At 59.7% G+C, this 21561-nt stretch overlaps 2 protein-coding genes across 8 annotated transcripts in view; one reads left to right on the top strand and one right to left on the bottom strand.

Moving 5' to 3' along the window:
* Positions 1-443: 443 nt before the first annotated feature.
* STARD5 (StAR related lipid transfer domain containing 5) lies at positions 444-8219 on the top strand. Its single transcript, XM_059371452.1, has 6 exons — positions 444-619; positions 1265-1314; positions 1668-1800; positions 6214-6331; positions 6956-7049; positions 7627-8219. The coding sequence occupies exons 1-6, from the start codon at positions 521-523 to the stop codon at positions 7772-7774; spliced, it is 642 nt and encodes a 213-aa protein (XP_059227435.1). The 5' UTR covers positions 444-520; the 3' UTR covers positions 7775-8219.
* IL16 (interleukin 16) overlaps positions 5296-21561 on the bottom strand; it is a 105165-nt gene continuing 88899 nt past the window's right edge. For 5 of the 7 annotated variants that reach the window (XM_059371444.1, XM_059371446.1, XM_059371447.1 and 2 more), the window contains exons 14-19: positions 19376-20468; positions 17739-17907; positions 15685-15786; positions 13402-13660; positions 13041-13163; positions 7847-11595 (exon numbers count right to left, since the gene is read on the bottom strand). In XM_059371444.1, the coding sequence (XP_059227427.1) occupies positions 11402-11595; positions 13041-13163; positions 13402-13660; positions 15685-15786; positions 17739-17907; positions 19376-20468 (1940 nt within the window). In that variant the 3' untranslated portion in view covers positions 7847-11401. Of the gene's footprint in view, positions 5375-7846; positions 11596-13040; positions 13164-13401; positions 13661-15684; positions 15787-17738; positions 17908-19375; positions 20469-21561 lie in introns of those variants that run through there. The other 2 variants (XR_009398969.1, XM_059371443.1) reach the window with 2 other exon arrangements.

The raw sequence follows: 21561 nt of genomic DNA, 5'->3' as shown, positions 1-21561 counted from the left end.
CTCCGGATCCCACCCGGGGGGGCACTGCCCGAGGAGCCTTCCGCTGCCCGAGGAGCCTTCTGCTGTCCGCCGCCGCCGCCGCCGCCCGCGCTGCAGGCCCCACCGCCTCCCCCACTCCCCGCGCCCCTCCTGCGCCCCCGCAGGTCATCCCTGGCCCTGCGACAGCCCTCTGGGCGCTGGGAGCCGAACTCCCCGCTCCCGCCGCCTCTGCCACCCGGCCGCCCACCCCGCCCCTCCTCGGCCGCGCGGGGCCCCTCCCAGGCCGGAGGCGGACCCCGCAGGTCTGCACCGCCCGCCCAGGACCGCCCCGCCCGGCTCGGCCGTCTCCCGCCCTGCCAATCTCGGGGCGGGGCGGGGCCCGCCTCCCCGCCGGGGCCAATCCGAGGCGCGAGGCGGGGCCGGAGCTGTGGCTCCGCCCCCGGGGCCGGGCGCCGCGGCCTCCCGGACCCAGACCCAGAGCCAACCTAGGCCACTGCACGGCTGGGCCGGGATCCCGTAACCGCGGGGACCGCTTGGCGCGATGGACCCGGCGCTGGCCGCGCAGATGAGCGAGGCGGTGGCGGAGAAGGTGCTCCAGTACCGGCGGGACGAGTCAGGATGGAAGATTTGCCGGGAAGCCGTGAGTGCGGAGCTGGGCAGGAAGGGGTCGCGTGCTCCCTGGGGCTGGGGTCTCCGAAGACCCCAGGCTCCTCCTCTTCCTGCCACCTTTCTGCTCTCCAGTACCCTGGAGCTGGATAGGGTGGGGGTAGATTCCACTGAGGGTCGATTCCTTAAAAAACCCAGGGCCTGTTTGCACCATGACCCTGGGAGATGCGGATCTGTCCCTTTCAGTGAGTGACTTGCCCAAGGTCACTTGGCCAGCAGCCGGTGGTTAGGCTCCAGAGCCTGCCCTCTTCCTGGCAGGAGCCTCTCCCCGTCCCCAGGAGGGCGGCATGGGCATAGTTTTGCTTATGCGAGGCTTCTGATTCTTAACAAATAGAGGGAAATTGCTTGACGAGACAAATGGCATCGTGGCTTTTAGGAGGTTTGAAAATCACCCCAAGCTCTTGGAATCAGCGGGTTCAGAACCCCTGCTCCACCACGTTCTACGGAGGGAAAGCTCGGTCCCAGACCAGCCCCTGCCCTGCCGCACAGGAGTCGGTTGGCGTGGAGCAGCCAATCTCTTGAGGCTGCAGACTCCTCTTCTGTAGCACAGGGGACTGGGTCAGGTGACCTCCCAGAGCCTTTCTAGCTCTAAATTCTACGATTCTGTGCCTTTTGACAGAATGGAGTGTCAGTTTCCTGGAGGCCATCTGTGGAGTTTTCAGGGAACTTGTAAGTGCCTGGCTTGCCCAAGTTTGTGAGAGGGGCCACTCCCTTCTTGATGTCTCTGTGGGTTTGCTTCCTGAAATCAGACAGATCTGCCCTAGCACCCTGGAATCCAGTTGTCGGTTATGGTCCAGAAAAGCCTCTGTTATTAGGTGAATCCTTTCCAGCAGGCTGTATCTCACGAATGCTTAAGGTCCGCTCCGGCAGGTGTGAGGGAGGGAGGCCGGTTCACTCGCAGCCCCTGACTGCAAGGCTGTCTCCAAAGAGCAGGGACAGGTGTGACGTCTAGTCCTTGCCTATGGTCCCGGGATCAGAAGCTTGGGTGGATGCCCCAGCTCACATTCCTTCTCATGCTCCAGGTACCGGGGAGAAGGCATGGTGAACGCGCCCCCAGAGAAGGTGTGGGACTGCATCAAGCCACTTCCTGGGACCCTTCGAGCCAAGTGGGATGAGAACGTGAGCAGCTTTGAAATTATCGAAAGCCTCACTGATGTAAGTCTTTCCAAGCATGGTTACTCTAGGGGGTCTGGGTCACCTTTGGGCAAGGGCAGCACCCCGCACGGCCCCGGTACCGCGGCAGACACGGGCTGCCCGCTGCTTGCCATGTTCAGGCCCGACCTTGGCCCGGGCGCAGGTGGGAAACCGTGTGACCAGATGGGGGGAGACGCCCTAAGCAGTCAGAGAAACAGCACTGGTCAAGGCCGGCGGCGTGAACGTGCTCTGAGGTCACTAAAGCCTGGACTCGTCAGCTCGGGTTTGAAATGGTGCCCCTCAATGGGGCCGTGATAATGAGTCCAGAGCTGCAGTCAGAGTGAGGACCTGCCTCGCCGGGTAGCCTCCCTGGATTACAGTTTCTCCGCTGGTGCCAATGTATGTCATTCGAGCTCGAGCTGCCCGGGAAGAACTTTCTAGAATAATGGAAATGTTCTGTCAACCCTGTCTGCTATAGTAGCCCCTGGGCCCCATGGGGCCACAGAGCACTTGAAAGGTGTCTCGTTGGAGGAAACGAGTTGTTCGTTTTATTTACTTTTTATTACTCTCGGGGTAAATTTAAACAGACACAGGGAGCTAGTGGCTAATCGTATTAGCGCAATTCTAGATGCTTCTGTCTGAAGAACAGTAAGCGTTAGGAACTTGCAGCGTGAAGAACCCAACTCCTTTGATTACAGAAGTTAGAAAGGGGGGTGGGGAGTCGTAGCCAGAACTAATAATAAAGTTGCCCTGGGGGAAAGTTGCCAGTCCGATAGTTCTGAGGTGTGTAGACGTGATGCCCTCTTGCCTATTTACACAGATGGTGTTTTGAAACTTCAGGCCACAGTTCTGTGCTGGTCCATCTGGATGACCCAGGAGCTCTTGGCCTGGCCCAAAATTCACATTTGAGTTCATGGTCTAGAGTTTATATGGGTGTTTCCTGAAGGGTGGGGCACACACCCCTGAGATACAAGGTTGTTAGGCAAACCCTGACCTTGAATCATGCATGGTGACATCACTGGGATTCAGTTCTTTTCTAATTCCTCTCAGAGCTTGAAGGGGAGAGTTTCAGTTAGGTCCCTGTGACACCCATTTAACACTTGCTAATCTTTATAACAAAACCTGATGATTTCAGCCTCAGAATCAGAATCAGAAGCAACAATATAAAAATCCTATATTTTACAGATAAGTAGCTTCCTTTTAAAATAAATTTATCCAAGTTTATGAGAGGGAGTACATTTGGATAAAAATATTGTGAACAACATAGGAGCCACCAGAGAGTAAAAAAAATTAGGAAGCCAGTAAATAAATAGACATCTATGCTTCAAGTTGGGAAACCAGGGGCTAGTGGCCTTTACAACAGAACACAGATGTGACAGAATGACTGGTTATGGAGTTTTCTTGAAGGTCACAGGGGCTGCATTTCTGGGGGCTGTTTAGACTTGGGAGTTGGGGGAGGTAAGGAAAAGGGAAGGCGTCCAAAAGGCCTTTCATAGCTGGGATCCTGGAGGCTTGGCTCCCACCAAGCTAAGGTTGTTTTAGCCTCTTACAAATAGTGGCGAGTGTCCTGGAGGAATGTCACACACACCCACCCAGGAGGGGCGTGGGGGAGGTTGTGGGTGGTCCACTCAGGCTTTGTCCTCTGCTAGCCTTCTGCTCCCTCATCAGTGCCACAGGGTCTCTCTCTGAGCACCCTGGTTCTTCCTGGAAAGGCATGCCTGCTTCCCTGCCTGGGGTCCGCACGGACCCTTGGTCCTTGGCCCATGGCTGAGCCAGTCCAGTGTGGGCCCAAAACAGCCCCCACGCCCTGCCCCCTCCCCCTTCCCTGCCTGACCCTGTCAATCCTGTCCTGCAAGTTTCCAAATGTTTTGCGAGCATGCCCTCCAGCAGAGTTCCAAGAAATTCTCCATCATCCCCATAGGTCCACTTGATGCAGAACATTTCGTGAATGTCTAAAATTTTCATCATAAATTGCAAAGCAGAGCATATATATTTTTTTTAAGATTTTTAAAATTTATTTGACAGACGAATGAGAGAGGGGGCATAGGCAGCGGGAGTGGGGGAGGGGGAAGCAGCTTCCCGCCGAGCAGGGAGCCCAGTGCGGGGCTGGGTCCCCGGACCCTGAGAGCACGACCGGAATTGAAGGCAGATGCTGAACCCACTGAGCCACCCAGGCGGCCCTAGAAGCGTGGCATTTTTACATGGATAAATCAGACAGTTTTAGGCAAAACAAGGACGTCATTCTTCCCGACGCATCTGCGTGACAGGAGGTTTTATTTACTATCCTTTACTTTAAAAGTATGTTGACAAGAGGTGGGCCAGGAGTGAACGGTGTAGAAAGAATTCTTGAGACATGTTAGGCGCAGAAAGGCACTTATATGAAAGCACAGGGACGGACGTGGGCACAGAGGTCTGCACTGGGAGTGGGAGGAGCCGGTGATTGTCCAGTTTGAACTTGGGGCGGTGGGTAGAGAAAAAGGAAGGTTCCAGAAGGGTTTTCATAGGCTGGAGAAGACTTCCAAGACCCTGCAGGCCTGCCTAGCTGTGCTCAAGCTAAGGTTGCTTTTTGCCTCTAGCAAGGCAGTCCTGAGGTCCTGCAGGGGTATCTTTCCCGACTCAAGTATTTGTCATTCATCTGCAAGCTGTAAGGAAATTGAATTTTATCTACTTTCTTTTGTCTTTGTTCTCCTCATCACAACAGGAACATGTTTTCCTGAAACAAACATTTTATATTATTTTTTTTTTCTTGAACTCGTTTCTCCATGGCTTGCGGGCTACAGAATTTCACCCTAATATATTTATGCTTCAAAGACATCATCCTTCATTAATATGGCTATTAATTATATGCATAATACATCTCCTGGGCTGCATGTTAGGAAGACTCTGGATTGAGATACGGTTGTAAGTTATTAAGACAGTACGATTGTATTACAGATGTGGGTGAAGCACTAGTATATGTAAAAAGTAATATATTTTACATCTCTTGAAGAGAGGAACGGGAGGCCTCTTCTCACGCGAATGCCCAGGCCCCTGGAAAGATAGGACTTCCTGCTAGGAAGGGAGAGGGGCGCCTGGCTGGTTCCAGTCGGTGGAGCCGGTGACTGGCTTCGGGGCTCCCTGCGTTCGAGCCCACCATTGTTGGATGCAGAGGTGACTTAGAGATGAAGTCTTCAAAGAAAAAAGAGGAGGAGGAAAATGGAAGGACGGAGCCTTCGGTGGACGGGGCTGTGAAAAGAGGAAGACCCAGGCTGCCGGTGAGCTCAGGTTTCGGAGAAGGGGAGGCACAGCCAACCTGTGGTTCCTCCTTGCCAAGACGACGACAATGCGGAGAAGGAACCTTGCAAACTGCCAGGTTCTGCAAGTCCCTTGCAGACTGGTGTTGATCAGCCTGATTTTGAGCACTCCCAAATCCTGGAGTTCTGCGTCGGAGAGAGACGGCCGGCGGACAGCAGGAAGGATGAGACACAGATCCCCCCGCGCAACTTTTGGGATTTATCGCACGTTGCCGCCCTGGGTGTTTCTTACCAATACTGTCCGTGCTCCTTCAGGAGGGATGGATCCTGCAGCAGGAATCAGGACGCGAAGCCAGCCATTACTAATAAAAATACAGATAGATAGGTATCACTTCTGTCATTCCTGCTGCAAAATAGGAGAATTCATAAGTGTCAAAACTGCCTTGTTTCTAACAACAAGCTTTGGCCTTTAAAAAGATTAAGAGGGTGGACATGGGATCCTAACTGTGGCCGTGTTCAACTGGTGGAACCAGCGTCCGGACCTGTCCCTTTGGTGCCCTGGGGGACGTGGCCACCGGGACCGTGCCTGCTAGCAGGATTCTGGGTGGGCAGCGTGTGCTGTGCATTTGTTCCCAGCGGAAAGGGAGAGCCTGTGTGGGGGTGACCCTGTTCCAGGGCTGGTGTTTTTAGGAGGAACATAGGGAGGCCGCATCGTCTGGAAGTGGATTCCCAGTGCCCTCCTGAAGGCTCAGACCCTCAGGGCACAGGTGTCTCTGGCAAGACACTCCGTGCCTCAGTCTTCAAACCCAGTCCCTTAAAGGCAGCCCCTTCTTGCCTGCGCGCGGCCCCGGAGAGGTCCGTGCCATCCTGCAGCTGACCTGCTCTAATCCCCTGTGCCCCGGAGAGGGCGGCGGCCCGGCTGGAGGAGGGAAGGGTGGGGTAAAGCCTGGTTGGGTTTGGGGCGACCTTGACTTCAAAGCGGGAGGGTGGCCTGGTGGCGTATTCTGAGATTGGGGTGTGGATCAAAGGGGGCTCCCTCCAGGGCCGGCCCGGGGGGACCAGAAAGCTGCCCAGGCACAGCACTGAAGGAGGCTCTTGCTCTGAAGGCCGGACTCCCCAGACTCCCCGCTTCCCAGACGCCGGGTGTGGGGCAGGGCAGGGAGGCCTGTGGCCATAAGCGCGACCCTCTGTGCTTTGACAGACATTGTGCGTGAGCAGAACCACCAGCCCCTCGGCTGCCATGAAGCTCATCTCCCCCAGAGACTTCGTGGACTTGGTGCTCATGAAGACGTATGAGGACGGGACCCTCAGTTCCAATGGTGAGTGACAGCGAGACTGCCGCGGGGGACTCACAGCCTGGGTCCCCTGTTCTGCATATATCCGGCCTCGGCAACTGGCAGGGGGATCACCCTGGGTCTCCTGTTCCACGTGCACCTGGCCTCGGCAGGTGCAGGGGCATCGCATGTCGTGGGGGGCCATGGCAAGGGAGCGCACAGGCCAGTCATTGTAGGTTGACGTCACAGACGTGGCCAGCATCCCTGGTCTTTCCCACTGAGGCTTGTGGTCTACACTGTCACTGCACGGGGTTGTGACCCTGTCCCCTCCCTCCTGCCCCTGCACGTGTCCCACTGCCTCCTAAAAGCCACAGCCCTGGCCATTCATCCGGATCCTCTATGTGGGGACAGGTGGAGATGGGAGCCTCCCTCCCGCCCCCTGGCCTTACCCTGTGGAATGTTCTCGTCTCTGATGCCAGCAGGTTTGGGAAGCCGTGAACATGGGTGTGTGCATGTGTGGATTTGTGTGTGTGTGTGTGTGTGTGTGTGTGTGTGTGTACGTGGGACAGGTCCCAGCGCACTCGTGCTGACTCCTCGGGCTCCAGGTGGTGCGGTCTGCGTGCACAAGAGCTGAGGTCGTAGCTCACTTCCCATTTGGCTGTCTTCCAGCTATCAACGTGGAGCACCCGTTGTGTCCCCCGAAGCCTGGTTATGTGAGAGGGTTTAACCACCCCTGTGGCTGCTTCTGTGAGCCTGTGCCAGGGTAAGGATCCTCGGGGTTGAATGATGTGCCCAGACCTACGTGTAGCGAAACTGTGGACCTTCTGGGCCATGGGTGCGTTAATCACAGTTTGCGGTAAGACACCAGCCCGTGGGGAGCCCTGTTCTGGACACGTCGTGACGCAGTGCGCCCAAGCACTAGGGGAAGGCATAGTGGGAGGCCTTGCTCTTACTGTTTCCAGTGTGGGGCTCCCCTCCAGCCCCCTAAGGCAGGCTGGGCAAATGTCCCACGCAGGGCTTGTCTCCCTTCCATGAGTAGAAAAGCCACAGCCCAGAGCAGCCCGTGCTGGGTTCCCAGCCCGTGCCTGTGCTCACCTGCCCACCGTGTCCCACCCCAGGCCTCTGTTGTCCTGTCTGTGCGGCTGGGAGGAGGCCGCCGTTTGGAAGGTGCAGGCCCTCGGGCTCCCTGATGGGCAGGTGCCGTGCTGGGTGGGGTTCCCGATGACGAATCTCGGTGTCCTGGCCTTGTCTGTCGGGGTGGGTGCTCCTCTGTGGCCTCGGGGCACAGCCCCCATGCCCCGCTCCCGACGCGTGACGCGGCTCTGCCCCTGTTTCCCTAGGGAGCCCAACAAGACCCACCTGATCACGTTCTTCCAGACTGACCTCAGCGGCTACCTCCCGCAGAGCGTGGTGGACTCCTTCTTCCCCCGCAGCATGGCCGGGTTCTACACCAACCTGGAGAAAGCCGTGAAGACTTTGTACGACTGATGTTTGCACCTGCGAGCCGAGGACTCCCGGGCCTCACTGCAGAACCCTGATGCCGGGGTACCAGAGAGCTCCAAGGGCCAGTCTTCACTCTGTGGGACCTCCTTGGGGACAGCTCGTCTTGGCGGAGAAACCGGTGGGAGTGGCCCCCACCACCCCGCTCCCCTCTCCGGGCCGGCTTCGGGAAGTCGCTCCTTGGCCCTTGTTGGCCACAGACCCCAAGGAGTGCGCTCCGGTCTGAGGCCTGCGTATGCCAGTCGCCGCCAGAGGCCTGCGTATGCCAGTCGCCGCCCTGCTGCCTGGTTCGCACCTAGTGCCCTCCGACCTGATCACATGGCCCCAGGTTTTCCCCCCTTAAAAAAAAATAACAGCTTGGAAAATACTCTTTTAACAAATGAGCTGAGCGTTGGGGAAAAATACATTCGCTATTTCTTCTGGTTGTAGCTTCCATTTGAGTCTGTCCTTTCTGTTCTTTTCCACTGAGTTAACTCCCGTGTCCCCAGTGGACCCCGGCAGCCGGCAGCGGCCCGGAGCCAGCTCTGCAGCCTCGGGGCTGGCGTCCTCCGTGCTCGAGCCACTCTGCTGTCCCCATGAAAGATGGGAGGGCAGGTCCCCTCCAGCGGCGCTGGCTGGAGTCCCCACTCTAGGCTCTGTTCTGAGATCGCTCAGGTCTGGCCTACTGTGTGGGTCGTCAAAACCGGGGAGCACGGCTTTGCCACCTGGAAGGGGCCTTGGCAGCCGCACCCCTCCCTGTCTCGGGTCAGGACCACACAGCCTGTCACAGTGCGCACTATCCCGTGTCTGACCCCAGTGTCCTCGAGTTGCGGTGATGACAGTCCGCAGGAAGTTTTCAGAGTCCCCCCAGGGAAAGACAGCCCCGCTTTGTGCGTAGGACTCACTTCCCCACCTTCGAGTCCTGGGGCGTCTGTCTCTGGATGTGCTGAAGCACGAGCCAGCTTTGAAACAGGAGGGGTTCGGGAGCCCCCTTCTTACAGGTCGCGGTGGGACCGCAGACCTCATAGTCCTGTCATTGGGACCATCCCGCTGACTTACCGAGAAACCTTCATCAGTCTCTCGGATTCGTTAGATCGCATCCCTCGGTAAGTGCGTGGCAGAGCCTGACTCCGCCAGGCGACAGCTCAGGAGACCCTGGAAACCACCTCTGCCTCCCTGTCTAGCAGGATGGAGAGCCCGCTGCACCGCGGACCAGGGTCGCAGGGTCCTTCGGGGGGAGCCGTGCTGCCCAGGAGACTGAAAACGTGCCCCTGTCCCGGTGCCTGCCTCTCACTCAGAATTCCTTCTCCCGGTCAACGCCCTCACCAGCCCCTGCTGCTCCTCCTGTCTTGCAGGGACAGCGTGGGGACGGGAATAACAGTCCCCAGGTCGCCTGCTGCTTCAGGTCCCTGCAGATGAGATGGCGTACCGACTGGCTAGACGGGGCTTAAGGCGAGGAGCCAGGGCGCCCTGGGAGAGGCCCTGGGGTGGGTGCGGCGCCCACAGGGTGGGAGTGGGTCCCTGACGGTGAGCTGTGGCGCTTGCCGTATTTAGGGGTGACCGGAAGCCGTTCACTGAGGCGCTCTCCTCGGCCTCTGCTCCCTTCTCAAGACGTCGGCCAGGGACGGCCAAATCTCCCACGTAAATCCCAGCACCGTGACTTCAAACAGATGAGCGCTTTTGTGTCGAGACCTTGCTGGCTCCTCGACTGAAGACGCGTCCCCCACCCCCCAGCACCGAGACTGGAAACGACCAGTGGCGGCGTCCTGAGTGGGGAGGGCGGGACCTTCTGAAGCAGGAAGAGGGACTGGGAGGGCCACGGGCCCGCTGTGCCCTAGTCCAGAGACAAGCCTGCTGAGACTTGCCTTGCCGGGTGCCTTCTGTTCTCGGCCCGCGGGCAGCCCTGCGCTCATGTGGGTCCCCTGCTCCAGTCCCGATGGCAGGCCACTCCTTCCCTGGGCTGGTCCGCATGCCTGACCCGGCTACTCGCCCGGCAGTTGGTTGCCACGAGATGGTGGGATCTGGGTGTGCCTCCCCGGCCAGCCCGGGGTGGGGGCAAAGGCAGGATCCCGTGGAGTGACCCGGGGAACTCGGGCACGTCTTCCCGTGCTGGGTCACAGTGATCTTCAGTGTCTGTTAAAGCTGAAGAACCAGTCTGCCCAGTGTCTGAGACCTTGTCTCAGTGTGGGGCCGGGCAAAACTCACAGGGGAACATGCCAGGCAGCAGGCAGGACGCGACCGCTGTAAGCCCGCCGCTTCCTGGGATGAGGGGATGGGCCAGCTGGCGCCCACTGCGGTGACGTCGCACGCGGCGATGGCGTGAAGAGGACCCCCCGGTGAGACTCCTAGGAGTTCACTGCCAGGAAACAGTCTGCCTCCTCCAGACCCTGGAGAAGCCACCAGAGTCCACGGATGTGGCCCCAGTGCTCCTAGCCTGGGAGGAACTCGCTTGTGTGTTGTCCCCAGACTCCACCAGTCACGGGGCTGGGGCAGGGCTGGGGCGCTGCGGGGGCTGGTCGGCGGCTGCTGCTTGCTGCTAAGACGTCGGTCTGCCCTGAGCATGGCCATCAGGCATTAAGAGATGAACAAAGCAAATATGTGCTGGTCCATACGGGCCCGTCGGTCTGTACTGAGTCACAGAAAAGAAGGACTTAGTCCCGGCCGCATCGTTCACCAGCCTGGACGGGCCACTTGCCGTCTCCAGGTCTTGGCCCCCTCATCAATTCAGTGGCCCAAAACCACGCCCCATAGACCCCCACTGTGAGTAGCAAAGACCATGACTGCTAACGCCAGCCCGGTACTCCGCCCGGGGTAGGTTGACGGTAGCAATTTCTAGTTTACCGTGTCATACGCGTGCTGGCCCGTGCTGTCGGCACACCTGCCCATGCTTTGAGTCTCACCTGAACTCCCCTCGGCGTCCTGGCCCCACCACCCGGTTCCCCCAGGCCTTGGACCGTGTCTCCCACCCGACGACAACCAGCTTCGCAAGGGTTTTGTCTGGTAGATGGTGTTTCCCCCGTAGCCCAGCAGCGGCTGCCCTCGCCTCGCACCTGGGCCGGCTTCCTCGATAGGGTCCAGCGGAAGATGCCGTGGGGCTCCGAGGCAGGGTCAGAAGAGGACCCCCGAGCTGGCTCTTACTCTTGCCCCAGCCGCCATGTGTGAGGAAGCCCGGGCCCTGGGGCGAGCGTCCAGGCCGACCACTCCAGCTTGGGTCCCACCAAAAGACCACAGCAGACTGACTCTTGGGGGCAGTGATGGAGCAGCCTCCGAGCGGTCGGGCAGATGCCCAGGAGAGCAGCACAGCCCATCCCCACGCAGCAGACGCCTGAGAAACGCAAATGCCGTATGCGGCGTGAATCATGCCACCGTTGGAGGACTCAGGAAGTCTGCCAAGCAGGACATGGGTTTCATACAAACCGGGACACAGCCGTTTTATTTATAGCACCACAGTATTTTCTTTACGCTCCCCGGTGTGACTCTGCCCTTTCCTTTCGGGACCGCGTTCTGGCTGGGTGACTTCCCGGAAGGTCAGGACCAGGACAGCGACACCAGGAAGCACATCTCTGCTGTCCCCTGTCCGGGCGGGGAGCAGCAGTGACCCTGAGAATTAGCGCTTGTGAGCAGCTCTGGGCTTGCCTACGGGTCTCCCGCCCCTGCGGTCCCCTTGGCCTGATGGCTTTTCCTCCTGATGACGATCGGGACGGGCCCATCGGGCAAGGTCTTGATGATGTTCCAGGCTTCAAACCGCGTGAGGCCCTGCATGGCCGTGCCAGCCAAGTGGAGGAGCTCGTCCCCTGGCTGGATCGTCTCGCTCTGCTCCGAGGCGGCCCCTGAGAGGCGGAGGAAGAAGATAACGGGTTGCATAGGTGACTGGGGAGCAAGGAGAGTCCCCTCCCAGCGTCTGTCTCCCAGGAGCGGGACAGCTCGGGAGAGGACAGGGTGCCCGTCCCTCAGGAGCTTGGCGGTGGGCCTTTGATGGGGCATCTCATCCGACGGTGACCTCAGGTGGGCAGGCCAGGCTCCAGCTCCATGGCACTTGGGAGAGGTGTAGCCTGTATGTCCCCGGGGAAGGGAGGTTCTGGGCAGCCCCAAGCCCAGAGCCAGGTTGAGGAGAGTTTCTGGATCCCAGAGGCCAGGAGAAGACCCCTGCATCCGTGGGAAGAGGACAGAATCGCGTACGGCCCCCACTCTTTCAAAGGACTGTTGCTTTACTGTAACGGATTTCCCATCCGTTTGCCACCATGAGATTCAGAGATAGTGACTGAAAGCTAATAGTAATGAGAATTTAAAAACTGCTCAACTATTTGGGTTCCTTGTGCCCATCGGGTGTCTGACTAGCACTGCAGGAGGAGCACTCGTCCCGCTGCACCTGCCGGGAGCACGAGGACTCGGGTAGCCAGCCAGGCCTCAGAGCTGGTAGTCCACCTTCAAACGCTAAGAACATCTTTCCCAGAGTTGGAGTCAATGAGGACCCCCGGGGAGCCCCCGCCCGAGGGAGCTCCTCACACCCGGGTCCAGACACACCCCACAGCTCTGTGTGGACAAGGAGCCCCGGGCCCTGGGGGGGCAGCAGTCACTCAGCAAGTGAGAGGCTGAGCGGGGACCCGAAGCCGGGTCCCTCGACCCCTGCCCGGGGCTCTGCCCCAGCTCCCCGTCCTGCTGCTGGGGCTCTAGCCTGAAAAGCCCTGGGAGTGCAGGCCTCCCACGGCGGTCATGGGGAATCCTGAGTGACCCCCACATTTGGCCGGCTTGCACCTCAACCTACGGTGAACCAAACGTCAGCGTTTTGTATAAAAACGAGAGGTGATGGGTCCAGGAGTGGGGGGAGCCGAGCGAGGCTGAGTGTGTCCAAGTGGGAAGACCCTGCACTTATTTTAAACTTTGATATTTTGTTCATTATGGATTTTGTTTAATTTTAATTCTTAGACCTAGTGCATTGAAACTGGCTATTGTGGGTCTGGGGACCCCCTTCAGGGCCATGTCCTGGGCTGTGCCTCTCTGGCCTCAGCGTAGTTCTGGGCCCTGTGCGGCTGAACCAAGCCCAGGGCTTTGTCACTTAGCAGGACCCAGCGAATGAGAAGGGGAAAGGGGCTGTCCCGAGGCGAGGAGAGAAGGTAGAAAAAGCAGAACTGAGTCCCTGAGTAGACTGCCTGACTCCAGAAGGGCACAGGGTTGTGGGAGATGAATGTGGCCCAAAGGTGCCCAGAAGCTTGGTGAGGGCCTGGCCCGACCCCCCCAGCCGGAGAGAACACAAAGACACAGACGCACACCACACCTTTGAAAATCCGGTTCACGGTGAGAGGCTTGTCGCCGAGCAGGGAGCCCTTGCCGCCCTCCAGGCTGAAGCCCAGCCCCGCGGAGGTCTTCTCCAGCGTCACTGTATGCACCGTGGTCTCTGCTGCGGGGGAAGCACAGGGACATTGTTAGGGACGTCCTCCGCTCCGGGCGCCCACGTGAGCCAAGGAAGGCTGCCTGCTCGCCTTGCACCCGTGCCCACGCACATATGAACACAGACACGTGCCCCCGGCAGTGTTCCAGGCAGGCCACGCATGATCGAGGAGCCCCAGCCGCGCTGGCCCCACGTGGCCAAAGGCGGTGCGACCCCCAGCGCCTCCCGCAAGCCTGGAGGCACTTACTGGAATCTGCGGACACGTCGCTGGCCTCAGAGGCTGCTGTCGTGGAGTCCGAGGAAGAGTTCAGGTCGGGCGTGGCCTCCAGAACTGGCTTCCTGGTGACGATCACAGCTTGCCTGGGGTCCCGAGCTTGGCGGAGGATGGCCAGGGCATCGCTGTGTGTGGCCCCTTTGAGGGACTTGCCGTTGATGGATAGAACCTCGTTGCCCTTCTGAATAGTTCCCTCCTGGGAGGCCAGCCCGTTGGGGAACACTCTGTGGACCTGCAGAAACCAACGGAAGTCAAGACCCCGGAACCAGCCGGCATCAGCTCCAGACGCGTGCTGGAAGAGGATCCAGACCAGGTGGTCAAACCCAGACACCCAGAGCAGAGATCCCCAGCGAGAGTGGTCAGACCCGTCCTCAGAACCCTTCCCAACACAGTGCCCTAGCCGGTCCCAGCAATCCCAGTAAACAACCCAGTTCAAATCTCTCGCCTTCCCTGCTCGGCAGCGCCTCCTGGAGTGTTTTCCCGAAGCACAGTTTCTGTGCCTCCTGCGCGATCCTTGCATAGGGAAAGGGCTCTAAGGTCTGGGTGCAACGGAAGGTCTGAAAAGGTCTCCAGTTGGTCAGAAGACGTATTAGAGACTCAGCAAAGCCAGTGTGCGCCGCCCTCCTGGAGGAGCGCGCCGTGACCCCCGAAAGCCTTTCACAAACCATCCTTTTTTTCCGGGCGCAGTTCTCAGGCCCCCGTCTTCCGCAGGATGATTTTTTGAGAAATGCTTTTCTGGGAAGTCTGGGCATTTTTAAAGCTCCTCCCGCAGAAATTCTGACCCAGAATTTCTATTTTGCTGAAAGGGGACCCCTTCCGGTACCCTTTCTACCCAGTTCTACTGTGCACAGCGCAAAGGGACTGCGCGACGGGGTGCGGGGCTGTCACTGAGACGTGCAACAGCATCGTGCAAACCAGGCTCTCAGCTTCTCTCCGTTATTTTGGTTTCCGAAAAATTCTGCGTCGCAGTCAGACGTGGCGAGGCTCTCCAGGCTCTGTAGGAGACCCAGGTACGAAGCAGAAGTTCTGGTAGGCATCTCCGTCCCCTGCCGGAGTCCCTCCTTGTCCACCCCTGCTCCCTGAGTCAGGGGGGAGATGGTTGACACGAGCCAGTGAGTGTCCGGCACGGCCCTCGGTCAAGGACAGTGCTCAGCATTGGTTCTCTTGCAGTGACGACTCGGGAAAGGAAAGGACGTGTTCCCGCCCGGAGGGTGAGAGGAGTCTGGTGCCCGTGCCTGGCCGACGTGCATTGTCTGTTTGGTGTCCAGGGAGGCTGGCCAAAGGGGACGGAGACAGGTCACCCCTCAGGGCAGAACCCAGGATCCCAAGGGCTCTTCTCACAGGCCCGGCTCTCACTCCTCCTCAAACGGAAGGTCAACCGCACAGCCGGGGACTCTTTGCAGTCCGGGACTGCGTGCCTCGGGACAGTAACAGGTCCTGGGTGGTTTTCGGTGCTTTTCTTATGGCAGAGAACCTGCTTCAGAGAAGGAAGTCACCACTCACGCGGGGGGCGGTCGGAACAGCCGAGTCATCGGCCAGGAGGTGGGTGGTGAGCTGGAGGGTCAGCCTCCGGCTGGGCAGGGGAATGCGTGTGCGCCGCACCAGGAGCCCCTGTGACAACGCAGCTGTCACGCGCAGGTGTCCGGTCCCGGCTGCGCAGCCTTCCGTGGAGGCCCCGAGACCATAAACCATCCCAGTCTAAATGTCCAGCCGCGAACAGCTTCCTCGTCTCCTTGTCCAGAGCAAGAGACGTTGGATAAAATCTGCTTCGAATTGTTGTTGTTGACTTGAAATTCGCACAACACGCAATGAGCCACTTCCAGGTGTACGATCCCGTGACATTCGCTGGGTTTGCTGTTTCTTAGAACGTCCCCTTTGACGTCGAGAAATCCTGGCCCAGCGGTCCCACTGTGAGGCTGAGACACCTGGGAGTTTTTATTTATTTAGTCATTTATTTTGCGTTTCCACAAGTGATTCAGGTTCCCTCACCACGTGCAGGTTGTCTGGGTTCCGCAGAGACCTGCTTGTTCAGTGAAGGATTGCGGTGAGGGTCGAATGTGCAGTCCCATAGGGGACATCACTAAGCTCCTTATAAAGGGTGGGGTCCCCACAGCTCCCCTCTAGGACCCTGTCCGGCGGCCCGGCGCCAGCCGCTCGCTCGTCGGAGCCCCAGAGTGAGGCCCTTCCTGGCAGGTGTCCTCTCCGCTGGGGCCGTTGCCTCCAGCACTCCTGCGCCCCCAGCCCCGGGCCACTCACCGTGATCACTTTGTTTTCTAGATCCGCTCCCCCTGCCAGGCTGAACCCCAGGCCGGCCCCTTCCTCCTTGTGCAAGACGGTAACGTGGATGTTGTCTAATTGCTGTGGAAGGAAACACATCTGTTAAGGACATGCACCAGGCCAGCCCGAACGATCTAAGAGCCACGTCAGGCTCACTCCGTCCCCGAGCCCAACGTGGCCAGAGGCCAAGTTCTAGCCTTTCTTCAAACCCCGTCCATCACCCGGACCGGGAGCACTGTGCTTTCTGGAGTCGTAGGAACTTGAGCAGGGAAAAGGCGTGTATAAAGTAACAGGTACCCCTCTTTCCCTCTCCTGGCTGCCCCACCCCACACCCACAATGGGTTTGGACAGGGCCGGGTGCTGCTAAGTTGGCTGGAAACCCAGCGCTTTGGGGAACACAGCTCTGCCATTTTGGTGTGGAGTGAGGCCAGCCAGGGGGCTGCGGGGACGGCCAGAGGTCAGGACTGGTCTGCACAAGTTGGCTCTGCTCCTGCCCTCTTCCTCCTCCTCACGGGGCACCGCCGCACGTGGAGGAGCTCGGCCAGGTCCCAGCCACAGCCCATGTGGGCGCCCGTGCACACACACGTGCCTGCAAGAGCACACACACACACATGGCTTCCCGCTGTGGGCTCACAGGAGCTGAAAAAACCCCTCTGACCGTCATCTGAAATCACAGACACTCTGGTCTTGACCTGAGGCCTCAAGCTCAAATGCGTAGTGACAGGGGAGGGGGCGTCGCAGGCAGATCCTTAAAGGAGCAAACCAGACAGACTGAGGAGTTGCAGGGTGAAGGGAACCACTGAGAACCAGGGAGCCCGTCTCCCCTGCACCCTAGCCACACAGACCCAGGGCTACCCGGCCACCCCCTTTCAATGAGGAGAGAAGCCCGACCACCAGGTATCAATTCAGCTCTTTAGAATGTAATAGTTCAACAATCCCCACAAAGACCAAATTCAACACCCTGGCGGGCCCATGTGGCTCTCGGGCCATCACTTAGCCCCTCGGTGCTAGGGATGACCCTGTGCCAAAGGATTCCCTTGCTGGGACACCACGAGAGCTCCTGGTGTGCAGCTGACCTGTGATGCCTGTTGGGAGTCCCCGAGACCCAGAGGGATGGGGGCACCACTCCACCCACCTCTATCATCCCAGCACTGGCCCAAATCTCCCCACTTTGACCCAAGTATCAGGTCACCTGCCCTTGCCCAGCACAAAAGCAAGTGGCCTCCCAGGGACAGGGACACCCTAGACAAGACAGCTCTTTGTTTTTGACCCGTCATTCTGTGTGAATGAAGCCCTGGGGGACGGTGGTCCCGGGGTCCGGGAGACAAGTGAGTCGCCGCGCAGGGTGTCTTGTGTTGGCCGGGCTGTGCCAACGCCCTTGACCTTGGGAATTTCAGCTACGAGGCCTCCTTAATGCTTTCACCCCGGTCTGGACGATTCTGGGGGCAGAAAGCCCTTGCCGATCCCGGACGACCCAGGAGGGCCACGCCCGTGGGCCGGTGCTCGCCTGCTCACCCGGGCTGAGCCGCCACTTCCCCTGCCCCCATCCAGGGGGTGTGCCCAGAAGCAGATGGGACGTGGGACTTTCACAATGACCTGAGTGAAATGGGGGCCCCTTGCAAGCTCTGGGAGCTGTCCCTTCCCCCGTGCAGGGGAAGTCTCCGGCGTGAGAGCGCGCGAGCCAGGCCGCTTACAACGGCGCGTTTCCGTTAACACAAGCTGGTCCCTGGACGTGCACGCCCGGCCGGCGGCCCGTGGGACAGGGACAGGGCACAGAACGTGGAGAAAGAAAACTCGCACCCCACCTTTCTCATTTCCAGAATGGCTGGAAAGATGCAATAAGCCAGAGGTTTTTAAAAGCACTTTCTGAGCTGCCAAGCATCCTTCGAGGGCGGGTCTTACTGTGGGCCAGTGAGGCAATGTCCTTCTCCCATGGGGGCAGGGGGACCCGCCCAGGGCCACTTCTGCACCCGCTCTGGCCACGGCTTGGAACACGGCCATGGTCACTCTAAGCGCTCGCCAAGGAAGCCTACCTTCAACGTCGCTTCATCCAGAACCTTCACTTCCTCAATGAGCTTCTTTAACTCCTCGGAGCTCAGCAGGGAGATGACCGACTGGCCAGGCTGAGGGGAGCCGTGGTCCCAGCTTTCAGCTTCTGTGGGCTCACCGAGGCCCTCTGTGTACTCTCTCAGCTCTGAAAGGCTTTCAGGGGGAAACAGCAGAGGGTACGATCAGAATATTACAGACGCTTGCGGTCACCGTATCACCTTCTGTTCCAGGCACGGGGCTGGGCACCCACGCGCATTCCGTCATTTGATGGAGTAAGTCTGAGTGGACACCAGCGTCCCACCACTGAAGCATCAGGACTGTGGGCGTGCGGAGGGCGAGCCCTGCTCTGTGCTCACGCGGCTGCGGAGGGCCCCGTCTGGGGGTCACGGTCACAGGTCGTGGCATGTCGGACTCCGGGTCGGGGTGTGCAATGTCAGCACCTCACCCCGGAGGACAGTGGGGTGGACGACCAGCACCAACGCCAGGGTCGGACCGCGGCCACAGCGCCTCGCACACACTCACCCCTGCGCTCCTTCACAGCAGCCGTCAGCACCCGTGAATCCCCCGCTGTTAGCACCTAATAACTACAAGCGGCACCACACAGCCGGCGACTGCCCTTTCTTTCCCTTTGGAACTTATTGGGATATTCTGTAGCCGGTTTTTTAAAAATTTTTTTCAGCTACACCTCGTTTTTGCAGGAAACTGTGGTTTCAGCGAGAAGCTGTTTCCCCGCCCTCCAGCCGGCAGAGCTCCGATGCGAGCAGGTGCAGCCATCCCGGGGCAGAGCCCACTGGAACGATGAACCTCGCCGTCACGACCAGAGCACAGCTGCTCCACCAGAGAGAGCCGGCCCCCGGCCACCCCCACATCAGCCCGGCTCCCAGGAGCTACCCGTGCGGTGTCCGGCTCTGGAGACCCTGCCCTACATGCGTGCTTGGGGCTCACGCGGGCTCTCTCCCGGGCTGTGTGCTGGGGCTGGGACATGGAACTGAGGGTCAGCGGGTCTCAGACAGGTCTCGGCAGTCTGAGAGTAAGAGCTAAAGCTCGGACATGCAGGGTGGTCCTAATTCGAGGCAGGACCTCACCCCCCAGCAGGAGCCCCGGGGGACTGTGGGGAGTCCCCCGGTTTTTGGACCAGGTCCTGCCCACCTCCTAATCTCAGCTGAAGGGCAAATCCCTCAGCTGAGAGTGAGGAAACCGCACACGGTCCCAGACGTCCTAACGCCCAGTCCAGGGACCGGAAGCCACGTACAGAGTACGTGTGGATTCCTTCGGGGGTGATGGAAAAAACAGGGAGAGGGTCATCCCCTCCGGATTCCAGTCGGGTCTTCCTGAGCAGGAGCGGGACATGTCAGATGTGCATTCATTCCAACCCCTCATGGACAGCTCACCGGGGACCACCAGCACAGCCCCGTTCCCCACCCCTCCCAGACCAGGGGTCGGGAAAAAGTCCTCCTTCCTACGGAGGATGTAACGCACATGCACGTGCCCGGGGAAGAACAGGTAGAACCACCCTTTCGGGTACCCGAGACATCGTAAAGTTATGCCCAGTTACGAAAGAGAAGACGAGAAAGAACGGGAAGACCGACAGGACGCTGCGGGAGGTCCCGGACACACTCACTTGAGGGAGAAGCCCATGTCCGAGGCAGGGGTTTCTGCAGAACTGTTGGCGGCTGGGGTGTCCCCGGCCGACGACGCAGGAGAACCCCCTTCCTTGGGGCTGCAGGGCATCTGGCCCCAGGAGACGGAAGACGGAAGACACAGCAGGGACTTCATGACCGCCGACGACACTTGGCTGCTGATGGAGTAGAGCTTGCTGGTCTTCTCATCCAGCGGCTTCACCTCCCAGGACTGGGTCCGGGACAGGGGGAAGCTCCGCGCCCGCTGGCCCGGCATCTTGACGATGGGGCCCTGGGGCTCCTCCGTCTGTGCGGACAGCAATCTCGAGAGAGGGTCGGGGTCACGGAGGGGGGTTTTCTGAACGGACTGCCGTCCGGACAGAGGGGACGCTGACACACCAGGCTCATTGTTCTCGGAGGAGCTGGGGGACCCCCGCGACGGCGGCTCTCGCTCTGGTGGCTGTAGCTCGACGGTGGGGGGAGCTCCTCGCCCCGAGCGGCCGGGACCCTGTCCGCCCTCTTGTTCCCCCGGAGCTTGTGCTGCTTCCCCCCAGGAGGCCTGCAGGCTCTGTCTCTGGGCTCCTCTGCTAGGCAGTGGAGAGGAGCCAAAGGTCTCAAAGGAGCTGATCCTCTGTTTGATGGAGGAGGAGAAGGTCCGAGTGGGGGGCCCCGGGCGCTCCCGGGGAGCCGGGGTCGGCTGGGCGGGGGAGGCTGTGTCGGGCAGCCGCCTCGGCTCCTGGGCACGCGTCCTCAAACTTTTCAAACTTTGGCGAAACCAGGTGGGCTTGGGGGCCACTGGGGGGCCCTTCTTCACAGTGCCGCCGTCCGCCAACTTGTAAGCTTTGGGAGCACCGCCGGCGGCCTCCGGCTTGGACGGCGTCCCATCGGGGTGGCCCCGTACCCCGACTTCTTCACCCAGACCGACGCTGGGCGGCAGAGGCACGTGGCCGTGGTTCTCGCTCATGATGGGGCTGAACAGGTTTTTGATGCAGTCGGAAATTCGAACCCAGGGGTCTTCGACGGTGCTATCAAGGCTGTAGTCCATCCGAGCCTGCCTCTTAAGGAGAGGGTGCTTCACGGCGGAGGCTGGGGCCCCTGGGGAGCACAAACAAGACCAAGGCCGAGCATTACACCTCCGTCCTATTTTCAGAGCTAAATAGCAAGGAGACTTCTGCAGGAGAGCAGCTCTGGTTGGGGGAGCAGCTGCCCCCGCCCCGGTACCGTTCCCTGACGGCAGGGCCAGCAACAAGCACCGCAGAACCACAGTCAGCTTCTCCACGCTTCAGAGCTGAAGGATCTGCAGAGACGGTCTGGCTCCTTCTCTGGCCCTTCTCAGTTGGGCAACATTAAGGGCTCCCCTCCCGGCGACAGCCCCGTCTCCTGACTCTGCCCGCTTCCCGCTGCACTACAGCAGCCTGCCCGTAGTCGTGCAAATTTAAAAGCCAAAGCAATGTTCTTACCCTTCCAAACTCATAAGCCAAAGGACACAGAAGGTCGGCCGTATTTGCTTTGGACCACTCGTGCCATTAAACAGCACTGGGGACGAGCGTGCCTTCCGGTGGGGACGAGCGTGCCTTCTGGTGGGGACCCCTAGCTCTCCTCACTCCTTAACCCACTTCTCACTGCTCAGCACCTTACGTCATCTGTGCACCCCCGCCCCCACCCTGGAAAGGTGGGGAGACTCCCTGACCCGGGGACAGAGGGAGGCCGGCTCCCCAAGCACCAGCCAGCAAAGACGCCAAGTGGACGTGTGACCGTCCTGTGGCCCCCGGGTCCGATCTGGCCCCAGATGCAGAACGTGTTGCTCTGGATTTGTGTTCTAGGGGCTGCGTGGTCCCCGGAAGCAGCCCAGCGAGAGGAGTGCTGACCCCTGCTATCCCAGTCTCGGTGCGGGGCTTCTAGGGAAGCCTCAGGGAACCAGAGCTGCTCTGCACAAGCCGGAGATCTGCGGGGCGACTGGATTCCAGGCTTGGCCAGCGGGCCCAGGCCTCTCAGCCCCGCTCTGCCTCTGTCCACTGCTCTGCTGCAAGGAGCCGTCCGGAAGCTCCGCGGTCAGAGTCGGCAAGCCCTTTGCTCACAGGCGTGAGGCACTCTTAGAGCTGAGCACCGAGGTGTTCTGTCCTGTGTTCCTCAACTGGGGTGGCGAGGGGGAGGGAGCATGGAGGAGGGGAGCCCGCGGCAGTGGGAC

This window comes from Mustela nigripes, chromosome 13 (assembly GCF_022355385.1).
Source record: "Mustela nigripes isolate SB6536 chromosome 13, MUSNIG.SB6536, whole genome shotgun sequence".
NCBI classification, from domain to species: domain Eukaryota; kingdom Metazoa; phylum Chordata; class Mammalia; order Carnivora; family Mustelidae; genus Mustela; species Mustela nigripes.
This window is presented reverse-complemented; position numbering and strand designations above follow the sequence as displayed.

Bases quoted from the DNA above. Each gene is read 5' to 3' on its own strand.
- STARD5 (XM_059371452.1), top strand. From the start codon at position 521: ATGGACCCGGCGCTGGCCGCGCAGATGAGCGAGGCGGTGGCGGAGAAG. The intron at 1,315-1,667 runs GTAAGTGCCTGG...CTCATGCTCCAG, and splicing joins GTGGAGTTTTCAGGGAACTT to GTACCGGGGAGAAGGCATGG. The intron at 1,801-6,213 runs GTAAGTCTTTCC...GTGCTTTGACAG, and splicing joins TTATCGAAAGCCTCACTGAT to ACATTGTGCGTGAGCAGAAC.